The 27940-nt window shown below is 42.9% G+C and overlaps 1 protein-coding gene across 1 annotated transcript; it reads left to right on the forward strand.

Annotated features, from left to right (window-relative positions):
• Nucleotides 1-549: 549 nt before the first annotated feature.
• On the forward strand, nt 550-27859 carry LOC141182629 (uncharacterized). The gene is made up of 7 exons (XM_073660792.1): nt 550-633; nt 15680-15802; nt 15932-16111; nt 16194-16317; nt 16401-16498; nt 16675-16765; nt 24289-27859. Exons 2-7 carry the CDS (start codon nt 15725-15727, stop codon nt 25521-25523), a joined length of 1806 nt encoding a protein of 601 aa, XP_073516893.1. The 5' UTR covers nt 550-633; nt 15680-15724; the 3' UTR covers nt 25524-27859.
• The last annotated feature ends 81 nt before the right edge of the window (nt 27860-27940 follow it).

Consider the following 27940-nt stretch of genomic DNA (forward strand, 5'->3'; position numbering starts at 1 on the left):
ACCTGGGAGTATACAGCTATAAACAGCGTACACACACGGCTCCTCTCCGTACACCTCTTACACACGCGGCTCCGCTCCGTACACCTCTTACACACGCGGCTCCGCTCCGTACACCTCGTACACACGCGGCTCCGCTCCGTACACCTCGTACACGCGCGGCTCCGCTCCGTACACCTCGTACACACGCGGCTCCGCTCCGTACACCTCGTACACGCGCGGCTCCGCTCCGTACACCTCGTACACGCGCGGCTCCGCTCCGTACACCTCGTACACGAGCGGCTCCGCTCCGTACACCTCGTACACACGCGGCTCCGCTCCGTACACCTCGTACACACGCGGCTCCGCTCCGTACACCTCGTACACACGCGGCTCCGCTCCGTACACCTGGTACACACGCGGCTCTGCTCCGTACACCTCGTACACACGTGGCTCTGCTACATCCACACTGTAAACCCCTCCTGACCCCACACATAAACTTCAGCTCATCCAGCACCATGACAACCAGCACAGCAGAGTCCTGCATCCACTGAGGCCCCTGATCATGTGACCCCTGACTCCTCCCCCCTGTGACCTCATCACAGCTCCTGTGCGCACAGAGCAGCCATATATGTGGTGGCGGCTCTGCAGGTGGAGGTAAGTGGAGACCCCATTACTGGGCGCAGGGGGCATTAACCCCTTCAGCACGGAGACTCTTTTGGGGTCTTGTGTTGCCCCTTTATAAAAATCATAAGGTTTATGTTCTGTTTCCTGTAATAGATACATACGACCCAACTATGGAGACAGGAAGGGAGGAAACGTATTGTTCTCATAGTACAGGACCCCTTTACTGCCCCGCAGTGTAATGCCCACATTATGCCCCTTATGCAGGATGTATGATGCCCCCACACAGTGTAATGCCCCCATTATGCCCCTTATGCAGGATGTATGATGCCCCCACACAGTGTAATGCCCCCATTATGCCCCTTATGCAGGATGTATGATGCCCCATACAGTGTAATGCCCCCATTATGCCCCTTATGCTGTATGTATGATGCCTCACACAGTGTAATGCCCCCATTATGCCCCTTATGCAGTATGTATGATGCCCCCACAGTGTAATGCCCCCATTATGCCCCTTATGCAGGATGTATGATGCCCCCCACAGTGTAATGCCCCCATTATGCCCCTTATGCAGTATGTATGATGCCCCCACAGTGTAATGGCCCCATTATGCCCCTTATGCAGGATGTATGATGCCCCCCACAGTGTAACACCCCCATTATGCCCCTTATGTAGGATGTATGATGCCCCCACACAGTGTAATGCCCCCATTATGCCCCTTATGCAGGATGTATGATGCCCCCCACACAGTGTTATTCCCCTTATGCAGGATGTATGATGCCCCCACACAGTGTAATGCCCCCATTATACCCCTTATGTAGGATGTATGATGCCCCCACACAGTGAAATGCCTCCATTATGCCCCTTATGCAGGATGTATGATGCCCCCACACAGTGTAATGCCCCCATTATGCCCCTTATGCAGTATGTATGATGCCCCACACAGTGTAATGCCCCCATTATGCCCCTTATGCAGGATGTATGATGCCGCCACACAGTGTAATGGCCCCATTATGCCCCTTATGCAGGATGTATGATGCCCCCACACAGGGTAATGCCCCCATTATGCCCCTTATGCAGTATGTTTGATGCTCCCACACAGTGAAATGCCTCCATTATGCCCCTTATGCAGGATGTATGATGCCCCCACACAGTGTAATGCCCCCATTATGCCCCTTATGCTGTATGTATGATGCCCCACACAGTGTAATGCCCCCATTATGCCCCTTATGCAGGATGTATGATGCCCCCACACAGTGTAATGGCCCCATTATGCCCCTTATGCAGTATGTATGATGCCCCCACACAGTGTAATGCCCCCATTATGCCCCTTATGCAGTATGTTTGATGCTCCCACACAGTATAATGTTCCCACAGTACCACCATCCCCCCACACACAGTATAATCAGTTGCGAAACTAGGATCTGATGGGCGCCTGTGCAAATTTCGACTGACGCCCCCTATCTGGTTGAAAATATGTATGCCCCTTTTCCTGGGCCCTATCCAGGTATATGCCCCCCTTATTCTGTCGCTGTTCTTTAATGTATAGAAAAAAAATAACTATTATACTCACCAGATGCGAACTTAGAAGTCATGGGGCCCCATAGCAGAAGTATAATGCACTCTCCAGGTCCTCCATACAGTATAATGCACAACCTATAGTCATCCATATAGTATACCTCACCGTCCATAGTCCTCCATGTAGTATACTATACCATCCATAGTCCTCCATATGGTATACTGCACTCCCCATAGTCCTCCATATAGTATAATGCACTCCTCACAGTCCTCCATATAGTATACTGCACAGCCCATATTCCTCCATATAGTATAAGGCACTCCCCATAGTCCTCCATACAGTATATGGCACTCCCCATATCCCCATAGACCTCCATATGGTATAAGGCACTCCTCATAGTCCTCCAGATAGTATAAGGAACTCCCCATAGTCCTCCGTATAGTATAAGGCGCTCCCCATAGTCCTCCGTATAGTATAATGCACTCCTCATAGTCCTCCATATAGTGTACCGCACAGCCCATAGTCCATATAGTATACTGCACAGCCCATAGTCCTCCATATAGTATACTGCACAGCCCATAGTCCTCCATATAGTATAAGGCACTCCCCATAGTCCTCCATGTGGTATAAGGCACTCCCCATAGTCCTCCATGTGGTATAAGGCACTCCCCATAGTCCTCCATGTGGTATAAGGCACTCCCCATAGTCCTCCATGTGGTATAAGGCACTCCCCATAGTCCTCCGTATAGTATAAGGCACTCCCCATAGTCCTCCGTATAGTGTAAGGCACTCCCCATAGTCATCCGTATAGTATAGGGCACTCCCCATAGTCCTCCATATAGTACAAGGAACTCCCCATAGTCCTCCGTATAGTACAACCCCGGAGGATATTCATTCAGTTGTTTAATGTTGTTGAAAAAAAGTAGATCACAGACATGGCACAAAACTAAAGTCATTTCAAATGGCAACTTTAAGGCTTTAAGAAACACTAAAAGAAATCAAGATAAAAAATGTGGTACTCAGTAAGGGTAATTTTTTGCAGACCAAGCAAAGGGAAAAAATGATGGAATCACTCAATTCTGAGGAAAAAATGATGGAATCATGAAAAACAAACACACAAAAGAACACGCCAATACATCACTAGTATTTTGTTGCAGCACCTCTGGCTTTAATAACAGCTTGCAGTCTCTGAGGCATGGACTTAATGAGTGACAAACAGTACTCTTTATCAATCTGGCTCCAACTTTCTCTAATTGCTGTTGCCAGATCAGCTTTGCAGGTTGGAGCCTTCTCATGGACCATTTTCTTCAACTTCCACCAAAGATTTTCAATTGGATTGAGATCCGGACTATTTGCAGGCCATGACATTGACCTTATGTGTCTTCTTTCAAGGAATGTTTTCACAGTTTTTGCTCTATGGCAGGATGCATTTTCATCTTGAAAAATGATGTCATCATCCCCAAACATCCTTTCAATTGATGGGATAAGAAAACTGTCCAAAATATCAATGTAAACTTGGGCATTTATTGAAGATGTAATGACAGCCATCTCCCCTGTGCCTTTACCTGACATGCAGCCCCATATCATCAATGACTGTGGAAATTTGCATGTTCTCTTCATGCAGTCATCTTTATAAATCTCATTGGAACGGCACCAAACAAAAGTTCCAGCATCACCACCTTGCCCAATGCAGATTCGCGATTCATCACTGAATATGACTTTCATCCAGTCATCCACAGTCCATGATTGCTTTTCCTTAGCCCATTGTAACCTTGTTTTTTACTGTTTAGGTGTTAATGGTGGCTTATGTTTAGCTTTTCTATATATAAATCCCATTTCCTTTAGGCGGTTTCTTACAGTTCGGTCACAGACATTGACTCATTTCCTTATTTGTTTTGTTGTGCATTTCCTGTTTTGGAGACATATTGCTTTAAGTTTCCGGTCTTGACGCTTTGATGTCTTCCTTGGTCTACCAGTATGTTTGCCTTTAACAACCTTCCCATGTTGTTTGTATTTGGTCCAGATTTTAGACACAGCTGACTGTGAACAACCAACATCTTTTGCAACATTGAATGATGATTTACTTTCTTGTAAGAGTTTGATAATCCTCTCCTTTGTTTCAATTGACATCTCTCGTGTTGGAGCCATGATTCATGTCAGTCCACGTGGTGCAACAGCTCTCCAAGGTGTGATCACTCCTTTTTAGATGCAGACTAACGAGCAGATCTAATTTGATGCAGGTGTTAGTTTTGGAAATGAAAATTTACAGGGTGATTCCATAATTTTTTCCTCAGAATTGAGTGATTCTATATTTTTTTCCCTCTGCTTGGTTTGCATAAAATTACCCTTACTGAGTACCACATTTTTAATCTTGTTTTCTTTTAGTGTTTCGTAAAGCCCTAAAGTTGCTATTTGAAATGACTTTAGTTTTGTGCCATGTCTGTGATCTGCTTTTTTTCAACAACATTAAACAACCGAATGAATATCCTCCGAGCCCGGTGATTCCATAATTTTTGCCAGGGGTTGTATAATGCACTCCCCAAATTCCTACATATAGTAGAAGTTTCTCCCCATAGTCCTCCGTATAGTATAAGGCACTCCCCATAGTCCTCCATATAGTATAATTCACAGCCCATAGTCATACATATAGTATAATGCACAGCCCATAGTCCTCCATAATGTATAATTCAAAACCCATTGTCATACCTGTAGTATAATGTACAGCCCATTGTCATGCATGTAATATAATGCACAGCCCATAGTCATACGTATAGTATAATGCACAGCCCATAGTCATACGTGTAGTATAATGCACAGCCCATAGTCATACATGTATTATAATGCACATAATACACATCCCATAATCATACATATAGTATAATGCACAGCCCATAGTCATCCATGTAGTATAATGCACAAGCCATAGTCCGTACATGTAGTATAATGCACAAGCCATAGTCCGTACATGTAGTATAATGCACAGCCCGTAGTCCGTACATGTAGTATAATGCACAGCCCATAGTCATCCATGTAGTATAATGCACAGCCCATAGTCATCCATGTAGTATAATGCACAGCCTATAGTCATACATGTAGTATAATGCACAGCCCATAGTCATACATATAGTATTATGGCCTAGGGTACCATGTACTCACTGATTTGAAAAACAACACATTATATTACCTTCACTCCGCCGCGCAGCGTATTTTTCTAGAGCTGGCAGCTGACTTCAGCATGCATGCAACAGGAGCGCATGATGTCACTTCCATTCGCCCCTAGTCAAGTGCCCGCCAAAGTCAGTGTTGATTGGTCAGCAGCGTGTATTGTGGCACACGGACCCGATGTGAGTGAAATACTAGGGATTAATGAGGATCTGGGGGGGCTGGGATATGCAAAGAAAGTAGGGAGCTGAGTAGGAGTAATAAATGTGCTAATAGTATTAAATGTCTGCTGGCAAATGCAAGAAGTCTTGCAAACAAAATGAATGAACTGGAAACTCTTATATCAGTCACAGAATACAATGTGGTGGGCATTACGGAAACCTGGCTGGATGAAAGCCATGACTGGGTGACAAACATAGAGGAATATACTACATTTTGGGACATAGTCAGCAATGGTGTGATGCAGGGATCTGTGCTAGGACCGATTCTTTTTACCTCTTTATTATTGACCTTGGGAATGGGATTGTAAGTAAAGTGTCAGTCTTTGCTGACGACAACAAGCTATGTAGGATATTAAAATCTGATCTTGACATTACAATATTGCAAAACGGATAAGGTGACTAAAAGGGCAAACACTTGGCAGATGAGGTTTAATGTAGATAAATGTAGAGTAATGCACCTAGGACGGAGTAACCCCGTTGCTGCATATACTGTACACTAAATGGGAGTATGCTCACGACTACAGAACAGGAGAAGGACTTGGGTATTCTGGCTACAAATAAGCTGAGCAGCAATACTCAATGTCGAGAAGCAGCCGCAAAAGCAAACAAAATTTTAGGATGTATAAAAGATATAACTAAAATTGCGTGATCCCAATGTATGGGATTCAGTTTTGGGCTCCACATTTTAAAAAGGATATTCAGAAGTTAGAGTCAGTTAATAGGCGGGCAACTAGATTACAAGGGATGGAGGCCTCTCATATGATGAGAGGTTGAAAAAGTTGAGCTTGTTTAGCTCAGAAAAACAACGCCTCAGATGGGATCTTATGTACATGTATAAATATATGTGTGGTCAGTACAAAGGACTACCACATCACCTATTCCTTCTAAAGACCATACTAAGGACCAGGGGGCACTCATTACGGGTGGAAGAAAGGCAATTTTGGCACCTAAACAGGAAAGGATTCTTTGCAGTCAGACTGTGGAATGCCCTACCACAAGAGGTAGTAATGACAGACACTATAACAGCTTCAAAAAAAGGGATGGATGATTTGCTCGATACACATAACATTGTGGGTTACAGTTAAATTAGACAAAATGTACAATTGGGGGAGGAAGGTTGAACTTGGTGAACCTAGGTCTTTAGTCAGCCTACATTACTGTGTTACTATGTTGCTATGAATGTGAGTCTGAAGACACACATTTAGCTGAAACGGCTGGCGTTGTCTAGGCCCAGTCGTAGCTGTGACTGCGGTCATTAAGCTTCTAAATATAATGCTCCCACAGTACCTACAGCATATACAGTTACAAAAAAAACAAGAAAACTTACTACACCAAATCACAGAGACAATTCAGTTTAGCCGAAGGAGAGCACTTAATTTGGCCGTTTCGTGAACGGGGGTTCCTGCGTGAACGATATGTATCTCTCTACATGAACATATCCCACACATACACTCCCCCGTGATGACCTCACATGGGCCAGGTTGTGCGCTTGTCTCAGTCCTTCATGATTTTATGCAACCCCCAACTTATGTGATAATTCCACTCCGGATGATCGCAGAAGTTGTAGATTGATGCCATATTTTCCATCTGGATTTTATCTTTACTTAGAGACCAAACATGGCATAGCTGTTGTCAGTTATGTGGCCAGTGTGCATTTATGGCTCATTGGCAGGGGCTACAGTAATGAGAAAATATGTATCATTTCTCTGGCTATCTCCAGTGCTGAGCATGTATGTGTGAAGATATTCAAGGTAATCCCCTGTCAATCACTGTGTACTACGTGACGGTGATTACAGAGATCTCCATACACAGTATAATCTGACTCTTTTGAATACACTGCAGCTTGAAAAGGAGGGGGCTGAGAAGCGAGGAGTGAGATCTCCCACAGCAGCTGACAGCTACACAGGATGTCCCATCCCCCAAGCCATGAGGCAGGCTCTTTGTGTAAGATACTATAATTTAATGTTGAGTTATGGGAGAACGATATGTCCCAGTGATAAACAAACCAGATTTTTGGAAACTGGAAGGAAGGGAGAATCTCACCAGCCCTTTCTCCACCGCCCAGCTAGCAAGGATAGAGAGATATGCAGCACAGCCTTTCGGAAGCCCCCAGGGCCACTGTGTTTGGTCTCCACGTATAGCAGAGGCCTAGCTGGGTCCATTGACACCAGAACCGGTTCCCTGGGACTATCCAGTAAGGAGGTATAGCCCATTTTAGTTTTGGGAGTCTCTTAACTAAGAGAGACCAGGGGAGGAAATTTGGGCGCAGCCACAAGGCCGGATTGGGAGTGATCCAGAGGGGTTAAGTACTCCTGGAACCCTGACATCATCGTCTTTGTTCCTGGGGAGGTCGTGCCATCAAGACATGTGGGACAAGTCCATCAACCAAGTGAAGGCCCACAAACCTCTCCTGTGGCAGCCCTTCCCCAGAAAGACAGGTCATCCATCTAAACCAGTAACTGACTTGTAATAACTGCCTTATACCTTTTGCACCGATGCTTTTTTGCTTGTAACTCTGACCACTGTATATGTATAACCCTTATGTATATAGTGTATTGTTTAGTGTGCCCTTATGGCGATTAAATATATAACTTAATCTTGGGCTGTTCTTTTATCTCGACCCACGAAACTTACGCCTGTTGTTCGGTCCAACGAACAAGCTACTGGACTGGTTTCTAGCCCGATATAGTCTATTATATCAAATAGAAACTGATGGTAGCTCTCCCAGGCTGACTAGGCTCTGCTTCACTGGAGCTAGTGAGCGGAGCCTCTCAGCCTATCAGGGTTGTGGGCGAGTGTGGTGCCACATCAGTGACTGAGTGGACCACCTCTACCCACTCCCTGGTTCCTTCCTGTCCCGTGTGGACAGGGAGTGTCTGCGCAAAATGTACCAACCTGACCTTACGCGTCCTTCGGGGGGGTGCGGAATGTCACGTAGGTGCAGAGGGCAGGTCCTTACCACGTGCTCCATCTGACATAACTGTGACGTCAGGTGGGAGGCGGGGTGTGAATCCATCACAAGAGGCGGCAACAGCGAGGTTCTGCGGGGTCACCCCGTTGCCGCTTCTTCACATTATGTCTCATTAATATTGGATTCATATAAATTCCAATATTCTATATTTTCTTTCGGAGACATCCTGACTGCTGAACCTGTGCTGATGAAAGGAATGTGTATGCTGGGTGACCTTGGCTATTTCTAAAGAGTGTGAGATATTCCCTTTTATCCTTAAAATACCTTTTCCTGTCTGAACAAATAGTTTAATCTGCACTCTTTGTCTATGCACAATACACACCCTCATAGTCTTTCCCCTACAAGAAGAAGCTCTTGCATGTTAATTAATCTGATTCACTGTTCCGCAACATTCAATTTTTTACTGGTATTAGTTTCTTGTCTAAGTCTTAGAGACTGTCAGCTGTTTGTCTTACTAGAAAACCTTGTGCCTGCTTTAATCCTCTTACTTCACAAGGGGCGGCCTGCATGTTGATGAGGCTGGTTCACTTCACACTATAGGTAATTTGTTCAATCCTACATCTAAGAGTGTCAACTCAGATTGCAAATGACAGAGGGAAGGAGGGAGGGGGACAATTGACTTCAGAGATTTTTATTTTCTATGACATATCCAGAAAAAAAAACAAACACTGTAACTGGAGACATTAGCATCAAGTCACTCCTTTATTGGTGTTCTTATTAACAAGCTTTTATAAATGAGATCTAATGTGATAAAAAGGTTACAGCCTGGGTAAGACAGAAAACTTTCATATAGATTACCAGTGATGATGTAATCAGTGAAGGACTCTGGCCAAATATGTTTCTAGAGCCATAGTAGAAGATGAAGATGTTATCCTAATCATGAAGTAGTTATTTCTTGGGTCATGTGTAATGAATAAAAACAAAAGGTGTTCACACCCCTATAGGGAAAACATATAGCTACTACCTAATTCCCCGAAGGTAAATGAACCCTAATTCAGGGATGTGTTGAAACATGACTTTTAGTTTTTCTTCTTAAAATAACTGTGATCAAAATTTTTTAAAAACACATTGGTGTGCCAGTGCCAGTCCTATACAATGTATGATCCACTGATCTATTCAGTAAGCAACGTGTTTAGATCATACCTAGCTATATATATCTGTTCATCATGACTGCAGTTCATGGCTTATTATTGAACTGAACTGAACCTATGTTGCTAATGCACTGACACCACCAATGCTGTTTAAGAGACAATCACATAGCCACCCCAAGGGCTTCCTCAGGTGGCTGGAGCTATAATGAATACAGAAATATGCTGTGACCTTTTTAAAGCCTTTGGATATGCACCATAGGTCCACAAAGAACCAATAGACTTTCCAGCACAAATCAGCCAATCACATTCTGTATTTTTCGGACTATAAGACGCACTTTTCCTCCAAAATTTTGTAGGAAAGTGGGGGGTGTGTGTTATAGTCCGATATACATAAATACTGTGGATGTGGGTGGTGGGGGAAGCGACAGCGGCGGAGGAGCGGGGCACAGGAAATGAATATTCATCGGAGTGGGGAGTAGTGAATTTCATTTTCCTTCATAGCCGTCACACTGTGCCTGCAGTGCGGCTCCTGGTATGTATGGCACCTTCATCCCTCTTCCTGGTATGTATGGCACCCTTCATCCCTGTATGTGTGGCCCCCCTCATCCTGGTATGTTTGGCACCCCCTGATCCCCCTCACGCTGCACAGAAAAAAAATAACAATTAAACTCCCCTCCTCTCTCGTCCAGAGCTGTGTCCCGCTCTTTGCTGGAATAGTCACTGCTCCCCATGCCGGGACTGTGTGCGTGGGAAGCAGTGACCATTCATTCTCCCTAATAGCGCATACACTGTATGCACAACGCGGCTCCTGCTGGGCTCGGCGGTCACCGTGCCTGCTATTAAATTCCATGAATATCCATGGGCTTTAATAGTGGGCACGCTGACCACCGAGCGCATCAGGAGCCGCGCTGCGGCTACAGTGTGCGCGCTATTAAGGTGAGTGAATGATCACTGTTCCCCACGCACACAGTCCTGGTGTGGGGAGCAGTGACTATTCCGGCAGAGCATCTCGCTGCTTGAGGGCGCATGGCAGTTACGCCATGCGCGGCTCACACAGTGAGATCCCTGTCGGCAACAGAGCTGGACGCAGTGCTGGAGGAGAGAGGAGGTGAGTATGATTGTTTTTTTGTTTTTTTTGTGTAGCGTGACAAAGCGGGATGAAGGGGGCCGTACATACCGGAATGAGGGGGGCCATACATACCGGGATGAAGGGGGCCATACATACCGGGATAAAGGGGGCCATACATACCGGGATAAAGGGGGCCATACATACAGGGATGAAGAAGGCCATACATACAGGGATGAGGGGGGCCATACATACAGGGATGAAGGGGGCCATACATACAGGGACCAGGATGAGGGGGGCCACACATACAGGGATGAAGGGTGCCATACATACCAGGAAGAGGGATGAAGGTGCCATACATACCAGGATGGGTGTGAGGGGGGCCATACATACCAGGAAGAGGAATGAAGGTGCCATACATACTAGGATGGGTGTGAGGGGGACCATACATACCAGGATGAAGGGTGACATACATACCAGGAAGAGGGATGAGGGGTGCCATGCATACCAGGATGGTGGATTGGGGTGCCATGCATATCAGGATGCAGATGGGGGCCATGTATACCAGGATGGGGGATATTAACAGAATTGGGGGACATTACTCCTATAACAGTGTCAGCAGCAGACCCCCTCCCCCTTAACAGTGGATCATGATCACATTTTTTGCTTATAAATTTTTTTTTATTTTCCTCCTCTAAAACCTAGGTGCGTCTTATGGTCCTAAAAATACGGTATATATCGCATATGCTTAGCAAATCTCATAACTGATACAATGACCAATCGTGACAGTTATGTATTACTTTCCCAAGATGCCTCATCTCAGAGAGCCTATGATTCACCACCGCATCAGATGCCAAGGGGGGACCAACCTATATCCTAGGACCTGATAGGTGTTCCCGTGTCCACTTGCAGCGTCGATAGCCCGTGTACGCTGATGTCAGGTTATTTACCTTTTTCCCTATTGGATAACAGAGCCAGCCACTCATCGCATGCCATGTCTCGCCCTCTGATAGGTGAGTGTCAAATGACATCGCTCTCCATGGGTAATGGAGCCGGCCACTCATCGCATGCCACGTCTCGCTCCCTGATAGGTGCGCGTCAGATGACATCACTCTCCATGCGGTGACATCACCAGACATGCGCACTCACCAAAATTCCAAACTCAGGACACATTGTGTTTCAATAACAAACTGCGCATGTCCTCAAATCTCTTAAAGAGACATGATCCACATATGCAGAAAAGGAGAGATAGACAAATAATCATCATCTCTCCCTATCAGCGTTATTCATTACTCAAATCGAATGTCTATGAACTATATAGAATAGTTGCAGGGACACAATATTTATATAAATATGAATAAATTCTCTATGCTAATCTCATTAATTACTCAGATCAATTTCATATAAGCCATAAATTAATCAGTTGAAATTGTCTAAATCCTACTATTTACATAAAAAAATTAATTGCTGGTTTACTCTCAAAAGGTTGTAACACTAACCATCAGACATATTTCCATATATCCTAATAAGTCTTGTTATCACAAAAACTTATATATAATTAACTCAATAAATTAATCATCTACTAGTATGTTGTTATTCAACATTCATAGTGTAAATAGGCATAATTCATTCATGTCACTCATATAAATGCTCCTATAGGAAAGCACTATAGCTAAATAAATCCTTCATTAAGCCCCATAGGACTACGTGAATTAAGCTTATAGATCCATCTAGCTTTTTCCCTCAAACATAATTGGTCAAGGTTACCTTTCCTAGGGCCAAGGGTCATTTTACAAATGCCCCAAAATAGCAGTTCCAGGGGTTTTTCTGCATGTAAACCTCTCATATGCTTTGAGAGAACCGTATCTGCACCAGTATTAATAGAGCTAAGATGGTTAGATATTCTCCTCCTAACCTCCTGGATGGTCTTCCCTACATACAATTTAGGGCAGGGACATTTCACTACATAAATTATCCCCTTAGATCTGCAATTAATTTGGTCCCTAACGAAATACTCATGTCCATCAGTTGGATTCGTAAAAGTCGTAACCCGAGTCATATATTTACTAAAGGAGCAGCCCCTACAAGGATCGGAGCCTCCATGATGTTTCGATTGCCAACTCAGAATACTGCCTGCTCCTCCTAAAATTTCTGTAATTGAGGAAATCCCTCAAATTTTTCCCTATATGGAAGGTAATTTCCGGATGTCCACCAACAATCGCCCTCAAATCGGCATCAGCTGAGAATATAGGCCATTACTTCCGCATGATGTTATACACTGTGCTTGTCTGATCATCATAGTTTCCTATATGTCAGACTCTATTATTCTCTGGTGCATTCCTCTTGGGGCATAGCAGCGAATCCCTATTAGTTGTCTTAGCCCTATTAAAGACTTTGTATAGCACCTGTTTCGGATATCCCCTTGCTGTAAATCTTGAGAATAGATTCCTACTCTCTTGGATAAAAGTATCCTCATCCAAACAATTATGTCTCGCACGCAGGTATTGACCTACCGGTATACCTGCTCTCAACACCCTGGGGTGCCAGCTATCCCAATGAAGGAGATTGTTGGTGGGGGTCGGCTTACGAAATATGTCCATATGAATATTACAGATCCCATCAATTTGGTTTGTCAGGTCAAGGAAATTGATCCTCTTAAAACCGATTTCATGGGTAAAGAACATTCCAATCCGATTCTTATTCAAAATAGATACAAAATCCCAAAAAAATCTGTCACCATCCCACAAAATCAAAACGTCAATGAACTTACCCCAAAATAAAATGTGACTAGTATGAAAACTGAAATCCTCATTGAAAACGTGTTGGTCCTCCCACCACCCCAAAAATAAATTTGCAAAGGTTGGGACACATGTTCCCATTGCGGTCCCTTTCTTTTGATAGTAGTAAAATATATCATCAAAGGTGAAAAAATAATGCGTAAGTACGAATCCTAAGAGTGACAAAACAAGAGTTATGTGATAAGAATTGTCTACTCTTCATATTTAAAAAAATACGCAATTATCCCAATGCCCAGCTCATGGTTGGTATTACTGTAGAGGGCCTCCACGTCCAGACTAGTCAGAATGATGGTATCAGATACAGTAATATCACTTAGTTTAGAGACTAGATCTTTTGTGTCACTTATAAATGAGGGTAATGCATGAACAAATGGTGTTAAAATTTCGTCAAGATATGTACTCGCGCTCTCTGTCAAGTGGACTTCAAGCACTTCATGCTTCCCTCTGCCGAGAAGCTTTTTGGAGAAAGAAATTTCATTCTCCAGCAGGACCTGGCACCTGTCCACACTGCCAAAAGTACCAATACCTGGTTTAAAAACAACATCATCACTGTGCTTGATTGGCCAGCAAACTCACCTGACCTTAACCCCATAGAGAATCTATGGGGTATTGGGAAGAGAAAGATGAGAGACACCAGACCCAACAATGCAGATGCGCTGAACGCTGCTATCAAAGCAACTTGGGCTTCCATAACACCTCAGCAGTGCCACAGTCTGATCGCCTCCATGCCACGCCGCATTGATGCAGTAATTGATGCAAAAGGAGCCCCAACCAAGTATTGAGTACATTTACTGAACATGCATTTCAGTAGGCCAACATTTCGTGCTGACTTTGGTCTTGATAAAACAAAGGACCTACACCAGCAGATGACATGGCTTCCCAAAACATCACTGATTGTGGAAACTTCACACTAGACCTCAAGCAGCTTGGATTGTGTGCCTCTCCATTCTTCCTCCAGATTCTGGGGCCTTGATTTGCAAATGAAATGCAAAATTTACTTTCATCTGAAAACAACACCTTGGACCACTGAGCATCAGTCCAGGTCTTTTTCTCCTTGGCCCAGGTAAGACGCTTCAGGCGTTGTCTATTGGTCTTGAGTGGCTTGAGACAAGAAATGCGACACTTGTAGCCCATGTCCTGGATACGTCTGTGTGGTGGCTCTTGAAGCAATGAATCCAGCAGCAGTCCACTCCTTGTGAATCTCCCCCAAATTTTTGAATGGCCTTTTCTTAACAATTCTTTCAACCGGTTATCCCGGTTGCTTGTGCACCTTTTTCTATCACACTTTTTTCTTCCACTCAACTTTCCATTAATATACAACCCCTGGCAAAAATTATGGAATCACCGGGCTCGGAGGATGTTCATTCAGTTGTCTAATGTTGTTGAAAAAAAAGCAGATCACAGACATGGCACAAAACTAAAGTCATTTCAAATGGCAACTTTAGGGCTTTAAGAAACACTAAAAGAACACTCCAATACATCACTAGTATTTTGCTGCACCACCTCTGGCTTTAATAACAGCTTGCAGTCTCTGAGGCATGGACTTAATGAGTGACAAACAGTACTCATTAGGGTAGGGTCTGAGCACATTGCTTACTGAATAGTTCAGTGGATCATACATTGTATAGGACTGGCACTGGCACACTGATGTGTTTTTATCAAATTTTGATCAGTTATTTTAAGAAGAAAAAATAAAAGTCATGTTTTAACACATCCCTGAATCATTTACCTTTGGGTAATTAGGTAGTAGCTACGTGTAATGAATATCTCCTTAAGTATTGCTAATGCCGATTCCAGTGCCAGTAAATGAGACAAGAATTAGCGTTATGGAAGATGAGTCTATGAGAAAAGTGTTCAGCTGCAGACTCCAAGGAAGAAACTGCTTGTTGTCTGTGGCCTAAAATATATAGGTTTTATTAGTAGATGACAGGGAAAAAAGTAGAATGTTGTAAACTAATAAAAATACCATGGTTGCTTGGGTCCTCCTCCAGTCTCTTCATTTCCTGGTCAATCCCAACGTACTTGTGATTCCTACAGCTAATCAGTTGCCAAAGCAGTGGCCAACTTAGCCAATGATTGGGAGCATGGAGGAGATGTCCTTTTCTGCAATTCAACTTATGTTCCAATCCATACAAGACTAGAGAATATAACATCTACACGTTCTATCTCCTGATATATTTCCCCTTATTGTCTCCAGTAATTGTATTATTACACAGAATTCTTTATGATGTTCCATCACTTTCCTATTTAGGACATCTTCTATATTAAGAGAATTTTTCTGAATCACCTATCAAGGATGGATATTGACAGAGACAAGATGGCGGAGAGGATATTACACCTCACCCTAGAGATCCTCTTCCGGCTTACTGGAGAGGTGAGAGATTCTGATGACGTCACATTACATCATTCTTATCTATGGGAATAACATATGGACAGAACTGGAGAGGTGAGGACTCTGGAAATGTCTGTAGTGATATTTATTATTGTGTCTCTCCATAACCAGGATTACACAGTAGTGAAGAAGACCTCTAGTGAGCGCTGCCAGGCCCCTGTGTCTGAGGGATGGGGAAGACCCCTGAGCCCAATCACGGGACCTCCACCTCACCCCCTGATACATGAGGACATCAATGACCAGAAGATCCTAGATCTCACCTACAAGATGATTGAGCTGCTGACTGGAGAGGTGACACTTCTGGGAATGCTGGGACATTATTAGTAATTATATGAAGGGATCGGGGGGATGACGATATCATTGTATGTGTCAGGTTCCTATAAGGTGTCAGGATGTTGCTGTCTATTTCTCCATGGAGGAGTGGGAGCATTTAGAAGGACACAAAGATCTGTACAAGGATGTCATGATGGAGGTTCCCCAGCCCCTCACATCACCAGGTAATAGACAGGACTAAATACACACTGCCTATAATTATCTGTATGTAAAGAATGAATTCAGTCCCTGTATGTGTTTCCTCCAGATCTATCCAGTAAGAGGACAACATCAGAAAGATGTCCCCGTCCTCTTCTTCCACAGGACTGTAAGCAAGAAGATCCCAATGTTCCACAGGATCATCAGGTAGATGGAGAGAAGGTGTCATGAGATCTCCCCTATGCTTGTGCTCAGTCTTGTTTTATCCACCAGTATTATATCTTTTATATTTGTGTAATGAGATCGGTGGAGATGGCAGGATTAGAGCTGATCATAGATGTGACTTCTCCATCTGTCTGTGACTTTTACATTATTTGTTTCAGGGTGAAGATCTGACCCATATTAATACTACAGAGACATATGTGAGGGATGATGAGCAGTGTAAAGAGGAGATTCCTACATATGACTACCCAGGTGAGTAGTAACCACTAAATACAGAAAAATCACAGATTCTTCTCAGTCACTGGCTGTGGCTGCTTTATCAGTCGGATAGTCCAATCATATCTCAATCGTGTGATCACCATTTTGCCGCTAGACTACAACATTCGCCTCCAAATGAAAAATTGTTCTAATTACTTGGTGAAATTGTGAAAGCCCTTTTCTATAGATCTTACAACCTGAAGGATCCACCTACCCCCTGGGTTTAGAAGACGCTGACCGTTACCTGCCCAGATCTGTGAACTACAAAGCCAAATGACAGCGTACGTAGAATGTGCTGACAAGTGAGAAAATCACTTGAAGAAAAATATTATGATGGGCCTGTAAGAGAAAGCGGAGGGTAATGATGCTGTTGGCTTCCTAGATCCCTGATATCTTATTGGATGAATCTACCTTCTCTCCCTTCTGTGCTGCTGAATGTGCTCATATGGTCCCTACAAGACCAGGTCCAGTCTTTCTGGCCAAACTTCACTTTTATGATCGACAACATTAAATGTGCAGTGAGGGCCAAGTGTGAATTTCTGTACAATAACAACAGAGTTTCCCTTTATCCTGAGTTTACAATTTATATTGCAAACCAACTAACTTCAAACAGGATTGTGATAAACTATACAAAAAACATTACACCTGTGCCATGATATATCTCTAAGCTGTGCGTGGCTGATGGCTGTAATATACATTTATTCACGCCTGCAGGAGATGTGTTGGCTCCAGCCCTGGTTTCATGGATTCACTCCACGTCATAAATTCCATTATGTTTTTAATCCTCAGGAATTCAGATTACTGCACAATCTCTCCTGAAATGGGGGCGCTAATACTTTCTCTACTCTTCTGGTCAGGACTCCCAGTAACGCCAATGGTCCACCATAAATGAATCCAACTCCGGTTTAGTGTTGGAGTTCTCCCCTCATACATAGGATGTAACATTTTTTTATTCATGTCTTTTTTATCCCTGGTTCCTTTTGTTTGATAGTTTAAAGTGGGATCGGCCGGCCTCACTTAATGTTTAACTCCCTGGTAGTCTTTCATAAAAGATCTCCATTACCTCTTCCAAATGCCCGAGTTCTGAATTTAAGACACCTCATCTCTGCACTATCATAACAAGTTCTCTTTAAATGTCTAATATTTCTTCTTGAAACTCCATGTGACAGAAAATATTGTCTCTTATTATAGTTTAGATTCCTAAGAGCCGCCGAGCCCCATACTCTAATTACCAGAGAGGTTTCACCACTAGTTACTCATTTTTACTGATGAAGACTGTTGAGTTTGATCATTTCAGTTGACGTGTCATTATTAGTGTTAAGCGAGCATGCTTGTTTAACCCTTTAAACGAGCACGCTTGGGTGCTCGGTGAGTATTTTCGTCGTGCTCGGCGTCTATGTTTGAATCGCCACGGCTGCATGTCTTGAGGCTGTTAGACAGCTGTGACACTTGCAGGGATTTCCTGTTTGTTAGACAGCTGTGACACACACAGGGATTGCCTAACAGCCGTGACACATGCAGCTCAAACATAGATGCCGAGCATGCTGCAAATACTCAGAGAGCACCTGAGCACGGGTGAGCACCTGAGCACGTGCTTGTTTAAAGGGGTAAATGAGGATGCTCGCTCAACACTAGTCATTATCTATGGTCACATTTTTTGACTACAGTAGTTAGTGTCCAAAATAATTTGATTTAACCACTTCCCGCAGACAGTTTTATGTTGCTAATCAGGCTCCATTTTTCAAATCTGACGTGTGTCACTTTGTGGTGATAACTTTGGAATTCTTTACAAAGGATAATAGGAAACAAATGGACCTTAAAAATTATTTTCCAACTTCTCTTGAAACCGACAATACCCTATATACGGTCGTACACTACTGTCTGGGCACATGGCAGGTTAAGAAGTGGAGGAGAGCCATTTAGCTGCTTGAATGCAGATCTTGCTGGAATAGATTGCAGACATAATGTATTGGGGACACTGTTCATGGTCACCTGACAGCTCAGAAAATGGCTACCACGAACAGGGTTGGTGCTATCTACTCCCGTTTTTCAGATCCCAGGGATTGCTTGGCTCAACATTCTTTAACCCCCTTACATGGATCTGGACTTACAAAGAGACCCCTAGGCTTGGGCCACGGTATTACCTGCTATTCTGTGTTGTGAGATGGCAAGAAGAATAGTCAGGTTGCCGGGTCAGAACCATGAGGGCAGAGAAAAATCAGAAAACACGAGTATTCAGTAAATGGGCCGAGGTCACAACCGGAAACAAATACACAAGATGGGAGATGAGCACAGGGGACAGAACCAGAGGAGAACAAGGCTGTATCTGGCAGCTTCCGGCAATATACTCCGAACTTTAGTAGGGTGTGGTGCTTTCCAGTTGGCTGAAGCACGGAGCGAGATGTGCCCTTAGTCATAGGATATCCTATAACTAAGGGCCCATCTCGGTGCCAGAAACACATAAGGAAGTTTGATTTTAACTCGGTTTTAATGATGCACTAATAAAGAATCAATTTTTACCTGGATGGTGATGCTGAATTACGTTCCTCCCCCCTCCTTCCTTGATTCAGACATAAGCACTGACCTAAAAAGGTGCAGGGACATGTGACATAAATAATTTTTAATGTTTTGACCCTGCCAGAATCTTATTTATAATGTCGCTGTGAAAAAAGAGAAAAAATCTATAAATGTCAAAACACGCATACATATTTACTTATATACCGAAATGATATACATAAGGCTTTCACATGTTCATCATCAATGTGCGACAGTTACAAGTACAATCTTCAGCAGCTTCTAGGACATCCGTCCTGCAGGTAAGTATTGCTGATATTCTGGGCGCATGGTTAGTCATTGGTAAAAAATGGGACAATGGAAGCAAAAAGATTAATGATTAAGTGGAGGAGCAATGGAGCCGGAGGAGGACCAAGGAGTAGAATGATAGAGCTTAGATGGTAAAGAAGTTAGGTATCAGGGCAGTGACATAAGGAAAATGGGTCACCAAATAGATGAGTATAAAGGCATGTTAGGTATAGGGCAGAGACATATGAGGAATAGTGTTGAGAGAATCTGTTTGACATTTCAAATTTGTGTTCGTGTGCGGGGTTCCGAATTGTTCTCGCCAAAAAATCGGCTCCACCCATGAACATCCCTGATTTTCCACGCTGTCACGCAGATGACAGCTGCGTGACAGCGTGGCAAATTAGGGATGTTCATGGGCGGAGCCGATTTTTTGGCGAGAATAATTCGCAACCCCGAACACGAATTTGAAATGCCGAACAAATTCGCTTAACACTAATGAGGAATATAGGTCCCCACTTAGATAAGTAATAAAGCTTTTTAAGTAACAGTTAGAGACATATAGGGAGTACAGGTGCCCAAACAGATCAGTATAGAGGCATGTTGTATGATCTTGCCTGGTGGCTTGCTTGACTGCACAAAGTATGCTGGGTGGGTACCTTTAATGGAGCTGTGAACAGCTCGTGCATCTGTCTCTGGTTGAGAATGAAGGGTTTATGTATGTTTCCGCCATTACCACCGGACCGGAAGTGCGTGTGCTCAAACCCGCCCCCCAGAAGTTGCGTCAAGGGCGGGTGATGTGGCAGGGAGAGTGGGTCTGTTGGGGCGGGCCCGTCCCCCATAGGGCCATGTCACATGTGTAGCGTAACCATGGCGACAGATGAAACCCGCGCATGAGCTCTAGGTTATATGCAATAGTTATTTTATGTTGTCATCACGGTGCATCGATGAGGGGCAAAAGGGAGGTTGATCTGGGTGGGAGAATAAAACGACTTGTGCTGGTTGGATCAAATAGTGCCCGGGATTAAAGCAGTAATGGAAGGGGGTGTAAGGAATGTATGGAGTCCTGTATTAAACTATAGAGTGTGAGGCCATGTTTTTTTTGTATGTAATTAGGTTTGCAAGAATAATACATGGGAGTTGTGTGTAAGAGGGTGAGGAGAAGGTGAGGAAGGGAAGGGGTGGAGAAGGAAATCAGTGGGGGGGGGAGGTGAGAGGGGAAGGGGGTTTGAGGAACTCACCTGGCGAGAAGGAATAGGAGTAGGTTGTAGAGCTGATCTAGTGTGTTTTGAAAAAAGATTAATCAGGTTAGCCAATCTATTTCACAGTTGAGTCCCTGTGTCAGTGTCTGGAGGGTGTGTATCCAGAACCACTCCTGTTGTTTAAGGTGTTTGATATGGTTACCATCTCGTCTGGGTACTTTTTCAATCACCTGGAACCTGAGTTGTGATACTGTATGCCTGGCGCTGGAGAAATGATGGGATAGTGGTAACCAAGTTTTGCCGCAACGAATCGTGGAATTATGGCTGGCAATGTGGTCCCTGATGTGTTAAGTAGTTTCCCCTACGTATAGTAGACAACATTTGATTACATACAGTACAGACCAAAAGTTTGGACACACCTCATTTAAAGATTTTTCTGTATTTTCATGACTATGAAAATTGTACATTCACACTGAAGGCATCAAAACTATGAATTAACACATGTGGAATTATATACTTAACAAAAAAGTGTGAAACAACTGAAAATATGTCTTATATTGTAGGTTCTTCAAAGTAGCCACCTTTTGCTTTGATGACTGCTTTGCATACTCTTGGCATTCTCTTGATGAGCTTCAAGAGGTAGTCACCGGAAATGGTCTTCCAACAATCTTGAAGGAGTTCCCAGAGATGCTTAGCACTTGTTGGCCCTTTTGCCTTCACTCTGCGGTCCAGCTCACCCCAAACCATCTCGATTGGGTTCAGGTCTGGTGACTGTGGAGGCCAGGTCATCTGGTGTAGCACCCCATCACTCTCCTTCTTGGTCAAATAGCCCTTACACAGCCTGGAGGTGTGTTTGGGGTCATTGACCTGTTGAAAATAAATAATGGTCCAACTAAATGCAAACCGGATGGAATAGCATGCCGCTGCAAGATGCTGTGGTAGCCATGCTGGTTCAGTATGCCTTCAATTTTGAATAAATCCCCAACAGTGTCACCAGCAAAGCACCCCCACACCATCAAACCTCCTCCTCCATGCTTCACGGTGGGAACCAGGCATGTAGAGTCCATCCATTCACCTTTTCTGCGTCGCACAAAGACACGGTGGTTGGAACCAAAGATCTCAAATTTGGACTCATCAGACCAAAGCACAGATTTCCACTGGTCTAATGTCCATTCCTTGTGTTCTTTAGCCCCAAAAAGTCTCTTCTGCTTGTTGCCTGTCCTTAGCAGTGGTTTCCTAGCAGCTATTTTACCATGAAGGCCTGCTGCACAAAGTCTCCTCTTAACAGTTGTTGTAGAGATGTGTCTGCTGCTAGAACTCTGTGTGGCATTGACCTGGTCTCTAATCTGAGCTGCTGTTAACCTGCGATTTCTGAGGCTGGTGACTTGGATAAACTTATCCTCAGAAGCAGAGGTGACTCTTGGTTTTCCTTTCCTGGGGCAGTCCTCATGTGAGCCAGTTTCTTTGAAGGTTTTTGAAGCTCCACTTGGGGACACTTTCAAAGTTTGCCCAATTTTTCACACTGACTGACCTTAATTTCTTTAAGTAATGATGGCCACTCGTTTTTCTTTACTTAGCTGCTTTTTTCTTGCCATAATACAAATTCTAACAGTCTATTCAGTATGATTATCAGCTGTGTATCCACCTGACTTCTGCACAACACAACTGATGGTCCCAACCCTATTTAAAAGGCAAGAAATCCCACTTATTAAACCTGACAGGGCACACCTGTGAAGTGAAAACCATTTCCGGTGACTACCTCTTGAAGCTCATCAAGAGAATGCCAAGAGTATGCAAAGCAGTCATCAAAGCAAAAGGTGGCTACTTTGAAGAACCAAGAATATAAGACATATTTTCAGTTGTTTCACACTTTTTTGTTAAGTATATAATTCCACATGTGTTAATTCATAGTTTTGATGCCTTCAGTGTGAATGTACAATTTTCAAAGTCATGAAAATACAGAAAAATCTTTAAATGAGAAGGTGTGTCCAAACTTTTGGTCTGTACTGTATACCACCACGTTAGATTCTCTGCAGAATGAATGAGGACAGACATGGTGAAAGAAGTAGACATCGCAGGAGTAGATCTCAGAGGAAATGGGACACACGCCCTAATATGACAAAATGGCAGAAAACCAGAGTAGTAGAAATTCCCATAAGGTGACTCCATTTTGGATTTTATAACCCTCAGTGAAATAATCTATAGGAGTAGTGACTATTTTGACTCCACAGCCACTTTCCGGAAATTAGCACACAGTGGATGTTGGAACGTGAAAATTGAAAATATACTATTTTATTGCCCAACACATACCAGATTGTGCTCCAGGAGACACAGACATCATAAATGAAGTGGGTTCTTCTCACTATAGTAATGCCAAATACATGGATGCTATGTGGTTTGGGCACACTGCAAGGCTCAGAAGCAAGGGGGAGATCTGACTTTGGGAGAGTGGATATTGCTGGATTGGAAGCCATGTTGCTTTTCAAGAGCCTCTCAGACCAGTGCCGTAACTATAAACTTCGGGGCCCCAGGGCAAAACTTCATTGTGGGGTCCCTCAACATTTCAATCACTAGAGGTTGTGCGTAACGTGGTGAAGCCTGCTACGCATTGCTGTATACAGCACACAGGCTTCACCACGTTCCGCAAGACCTTTAATAGATTTTGTTGTTTATGATGCAAGTTTTAGAAGTTAAATATTCAGTGAATATGTTTGGAAAATTAATAAGGTGAATAATTCCAAATATTGCACAATTTTAAAATAACTGTATATGTTTATTAAATAGCAGGGCTTCTCACATCTGTCACAGAGATATGTGTCTGCTGAGACTGTCTCCTCTCAATGATGCTGAGAGTTTGTTACAGTCAGTGTGCACTGTGCCGGCCTCGCCAACTCTCTGTGATCTCCAGACTAACATATTGTTACAAATCTTGTGCTATGAGACTTTCCAGGCCAGTGCAGGTTTCCATTCATTGACAGCTGGCAGAGCTCCTGGAAATTATTGAAATGATAGTCTCTCCTGTCCTCCGGGTGACATTGTCTGACAGGAATATAGGAGCTGGGTATTTTATGAGATATTAAAGTATTAAAATACAATTTTTTACCATCAGTTTGGGGCCCCTTGGGTGGTTGGGGCCCCGGGGCTGTAGTTACGGCCCTGTCTGAGACCCTAATAATGTGGAAACTTCTTTTTTTCCTTTGACAGATGATGGATCTGAGTAGGGACTTGTTTTTTGTAAGATGAGTAGAAGTTTCTATTGGTATTATTTTCACCTACATAACATTGTTTGGTGGCTTTATATTCCATATTTGGGAGGCAGAATTAACAGACAGTTGAACACCACGGTCTACTGGTTCATCCTATGAGGTTTTCTATTAGACTGTGAACTGTCATTGTCTTGGTGAATCATTCAATGTTTTTACATAACTTGCCATTCCTACAGACACTTTAAGTAGATATGTTCAAAAATTCAAGGATATTTTATTCAATAATAGTAATTTGTTTTATTTTTCGCAGATGACTGTACCCAGAGATCAGAGGGACAGCTGACATCTTCAATTTTTAAATCGGAAGATCTTGAGATCCCACGTAATACAACTGAAGTGAATGCCATTACTCCAGATATACCATCATCCTTTCACACAAAAGATTTGTCATTTGATTCTTTAAAACAGGTCCTGTCTTCTGATTTATTACTGACTACTAAGGAAAATCATAGCCACAAAAGAGGCATTAAGAACCAAACTGCTCCTAAAGCAAAGAAGCCATTATCAGAATATGGAAATAGTCATCAAAAAATGTATACAGCAGGGAATAGATTTTTTTGTTTCAAGCATGGGAAATGTTTTAACCAGAAATCCAATCTTGTTAGTCACCAGAGAAGTCACATAGCGGAGAAACCATTTTCATGTTCAGAGTGTCAGAAATGTTTTACAGAGAAATCCACTCTTATTTCACATCAGCGAATTCACACAGGGGAGAAGCCATTTTCATGTTCAGAATGTGGGAAATGTTTTACAGAGAAATCAAGCCTTACCAAACATCAGAGGACTCACACAGGGGAGAAGCCTTATTCCTGTTCAGAATGTGGAAAATGTTTTGCAAGGAAATCAAATCTTATAGCACATCAGAGAACTCACACAGGGGAGAAGCCATTTTCATGTTCAGAATGTAGAAAATGTTTTACAGAGAAATCAAGTCTTACCAAACATCAGAGAACTCATACAGGGGAGAAGCCTTTTTCATGTTCAGAATGTGGGAAATATTTTGAAAAGTCAAATCTTATCAAACATCAGAGAACTCACACAGGGGAGAAGCCTTTTTCATGTTCAGAATGTGGGAAATATTTTACAGAGAAATCAAGTCTTACCAAACATCAGATAACTCACACAGGGGAGAAGCCTTTTTCATGTTCAGAATGTGGGAAATATTTTGCAAAGAAGTCAAATCTTATCAGACATCAGAGAACTCACACAGGGGAGAAGCCTTTTTCATGTTCAGAATGTGGGAAATATTTTGCAAAGAAGTCAAATCTTATCAAACATCAGAGAACTCACACAGGGGAAAAGCCTTTTTCATGTTCAGAATGTGGGAAATGTTTTGTAGATAAATCAACTCTTGTTAGTCACCAGAGAACTCACACTGGGGAGAAGCCATTTTCATGTTCAGAATGTGGAAAATGTTTTGTGAAGAAAATATCTCTTCTCAGTCACCAGAGAACCCACACAGGGGAGAAGCCTTTTTCCTGTTAAGAATGTGGAAAATCTTATACAAGGAAAACGAGTCTTATCGCACATCAGAAAACTTACACAGGGGAGAAGCCATTTTCATGTTCAGAATGTGGGAAATGTTTTGCAAAGAAATCAAATCTTATCAGACATCAGAAAACTCACATCAGGGAGAAGCCTTTTTCATGTTCAGAATGTGGAAAATGTTTTTACCATGAATCAGATGTTGTTATACACTAAAGAAGCCACAAAGGGGAGAAGCCATTTTCTTGTTTAAAATGTGGGAAATGTTTTACAGAGAAATCAAATTTTATCAGACATCAGAGAACTCACATAGGGGATAAGCCTTCTTCATGTTCAGAATGTGGGAAATGTTTTAACCAGAAAGTTCATCTTGATAGCCACCAGAGAACCCACACGGGAAAACGTCGCAACTACACCCAACTGGTCTCTGTATAGACTAAAAAGGCCCTAGCTGCACAACTTAAAACACCACCTCGGATCTAACTCTGTAATAGGCCGCTGAGGGGTTTCTTGTACCTTCTGAGGAATCAGAGGAGAGGTCGCAACACATTGTCAACAAGGGGAAAGGAAAGTGAGAAGTAAGATACAAAAACCATGGGTGAGAAACTAAGATACATTCATATAGGGCAAAGAAGGCAAGCTAAGGAGAATCAAAAATAAAAGGAACAAGTATAACCTCCCAGAAGCCTAACTGGTAGAAGGAAAAGCTGCTGGGAGGGAAAGCAAACAGATGGGGAGGATAGTTTCACCTTTGATGAAACTTACAAAATTCATCCTCACCCACAATTACTGTGAATTTGATAACCACACATATCTACATGAGACTGGTACAGATATAGGAAGTAAAATGGCTTAACAGTATGCAAATTTTCATGGTCAAGCTTGAAAGTGACTTCATGTCCTCACATCACATCAGGCCTCTGGCCTACTACCGTTACATTGATGATAGTTTAATCATCTGGACAGAGTCTGAGCAACAGCTAAAGATGTTCCTTGATCTGATTTAATCAATTTCATCCCACCGTCAACTTAACACTCAACTACTCCTGTACTGAAATTAACTTTTTGGACACCATCATTAAGTTGCAGAACAATGAAATAGAGACGTCCGTGTACCAGAAGCCAATTGACCTTCCAACATACCTTAAATGGGTCAGTTTCCATCCAAAACACACAATCTCCACTGTCTACTGCCAAGCCATTAGAAAAAATCGGATATGTTCCAATACTATGGACAGAGACAAATACCTTGGTGGCCTCTGAAACACCTTTTTGAAGCAGGGCTACCATCAAACAACAATTGAAAACCAGATTGCAAAAGCCATCAGACTATCAATCATGTCCTACATTTCAAAACTAAACAAGAGAGCAACCGGGTGCCTCTCGTAGTCACTTACAATCCAAATCTGGAGGTGTTAATGGGAGCTGCACGGAAATTACAACTATTATTACAAAAAGATGCCTGATTACAATCTATATTTTGAGACCTCCCACTTCTGTGATTTAGGTAGCCACCAAATCTAAGAAGCTTCATTGTCAGAAGCTCCCTGTCCTCTCCAACAGCTTCAGGTACCTTTCCCTGCAGCCAGAAAAAATGTAAAACCTGTCCATTTATAATGACCACAGACAAGATGAAGATACACAACTCACATCAGGAGACAACCACAAGATCCCAGGTACTTTCAGCTGCATCATATCTAATGTAGTGTACTTAATTATATGTTCCAAATGTTCAATTGGGGGTCTGCATGTAGGGAAAACAGGGCAAAAACTTAGAACAAGGATGAATTCTCATCGCCACACAATAAAAGAAAAAAGAACAGATCTACCTATGGCCAAACATTTTTGTATCCTTGATAACCGCATCATGGACATGAAATTACTTGTATTAAAATGTAACTTCAAATCTCAGAGAGACAAAAAAAATTTGGGAGTACAAGCTTATGACAATCTTTGACACACTCACAGAGCAGCAATGAATGTATCGTATGGATTTATGTCTTTCTACATCAACTAAGGAATGTGCTCCTCAGACCATTTTGGGAGTTTTACAATCATGGACCAGACCTCAATCACAGGACAGTAAAACTTTCACACTCCTTATCTATGAACTGTTCCAATATTTACAGCCACAACGACTTCTCCCTCTTCAATACTGATCGTTCTTCTTCACGTCACTTGTCTTATCTATTGCATTATTCCTGTGCCCTGCTGCGTATAAATATGTGACTCTTTAGATTGTGTTATAGTATGCCTGATGAAGAGATCTGAGTAGTCTCGAAAGCTTGAAATTTGTTACCATCTTTTCAGTTAGCCATTAAAGGGTATCAACCCCTGAGGACTCTCAAACCTTAATATTTTTCTATCTACTGGCTAACACGATGCTATGATATATATTTTTTGCGAAATTTTTGCTA

Source organism: Phyllobates terribilis, unplaced genomic scaffold (assembly GCF_046119375.1).
Source record: "Phyllobates terribilis strain yellow unplaced genomic scaffold, ASM4611937v1 Scaffold_35__1_contigs__length_13245226, whole genome shotgun sequence".
NCBI classification, from domain to species: Eukaryota; Metazoa; Chordata; class Amphibia; order Anura; family Dendrobatidae; genus Phyllobates; species Phyllobates terribilis.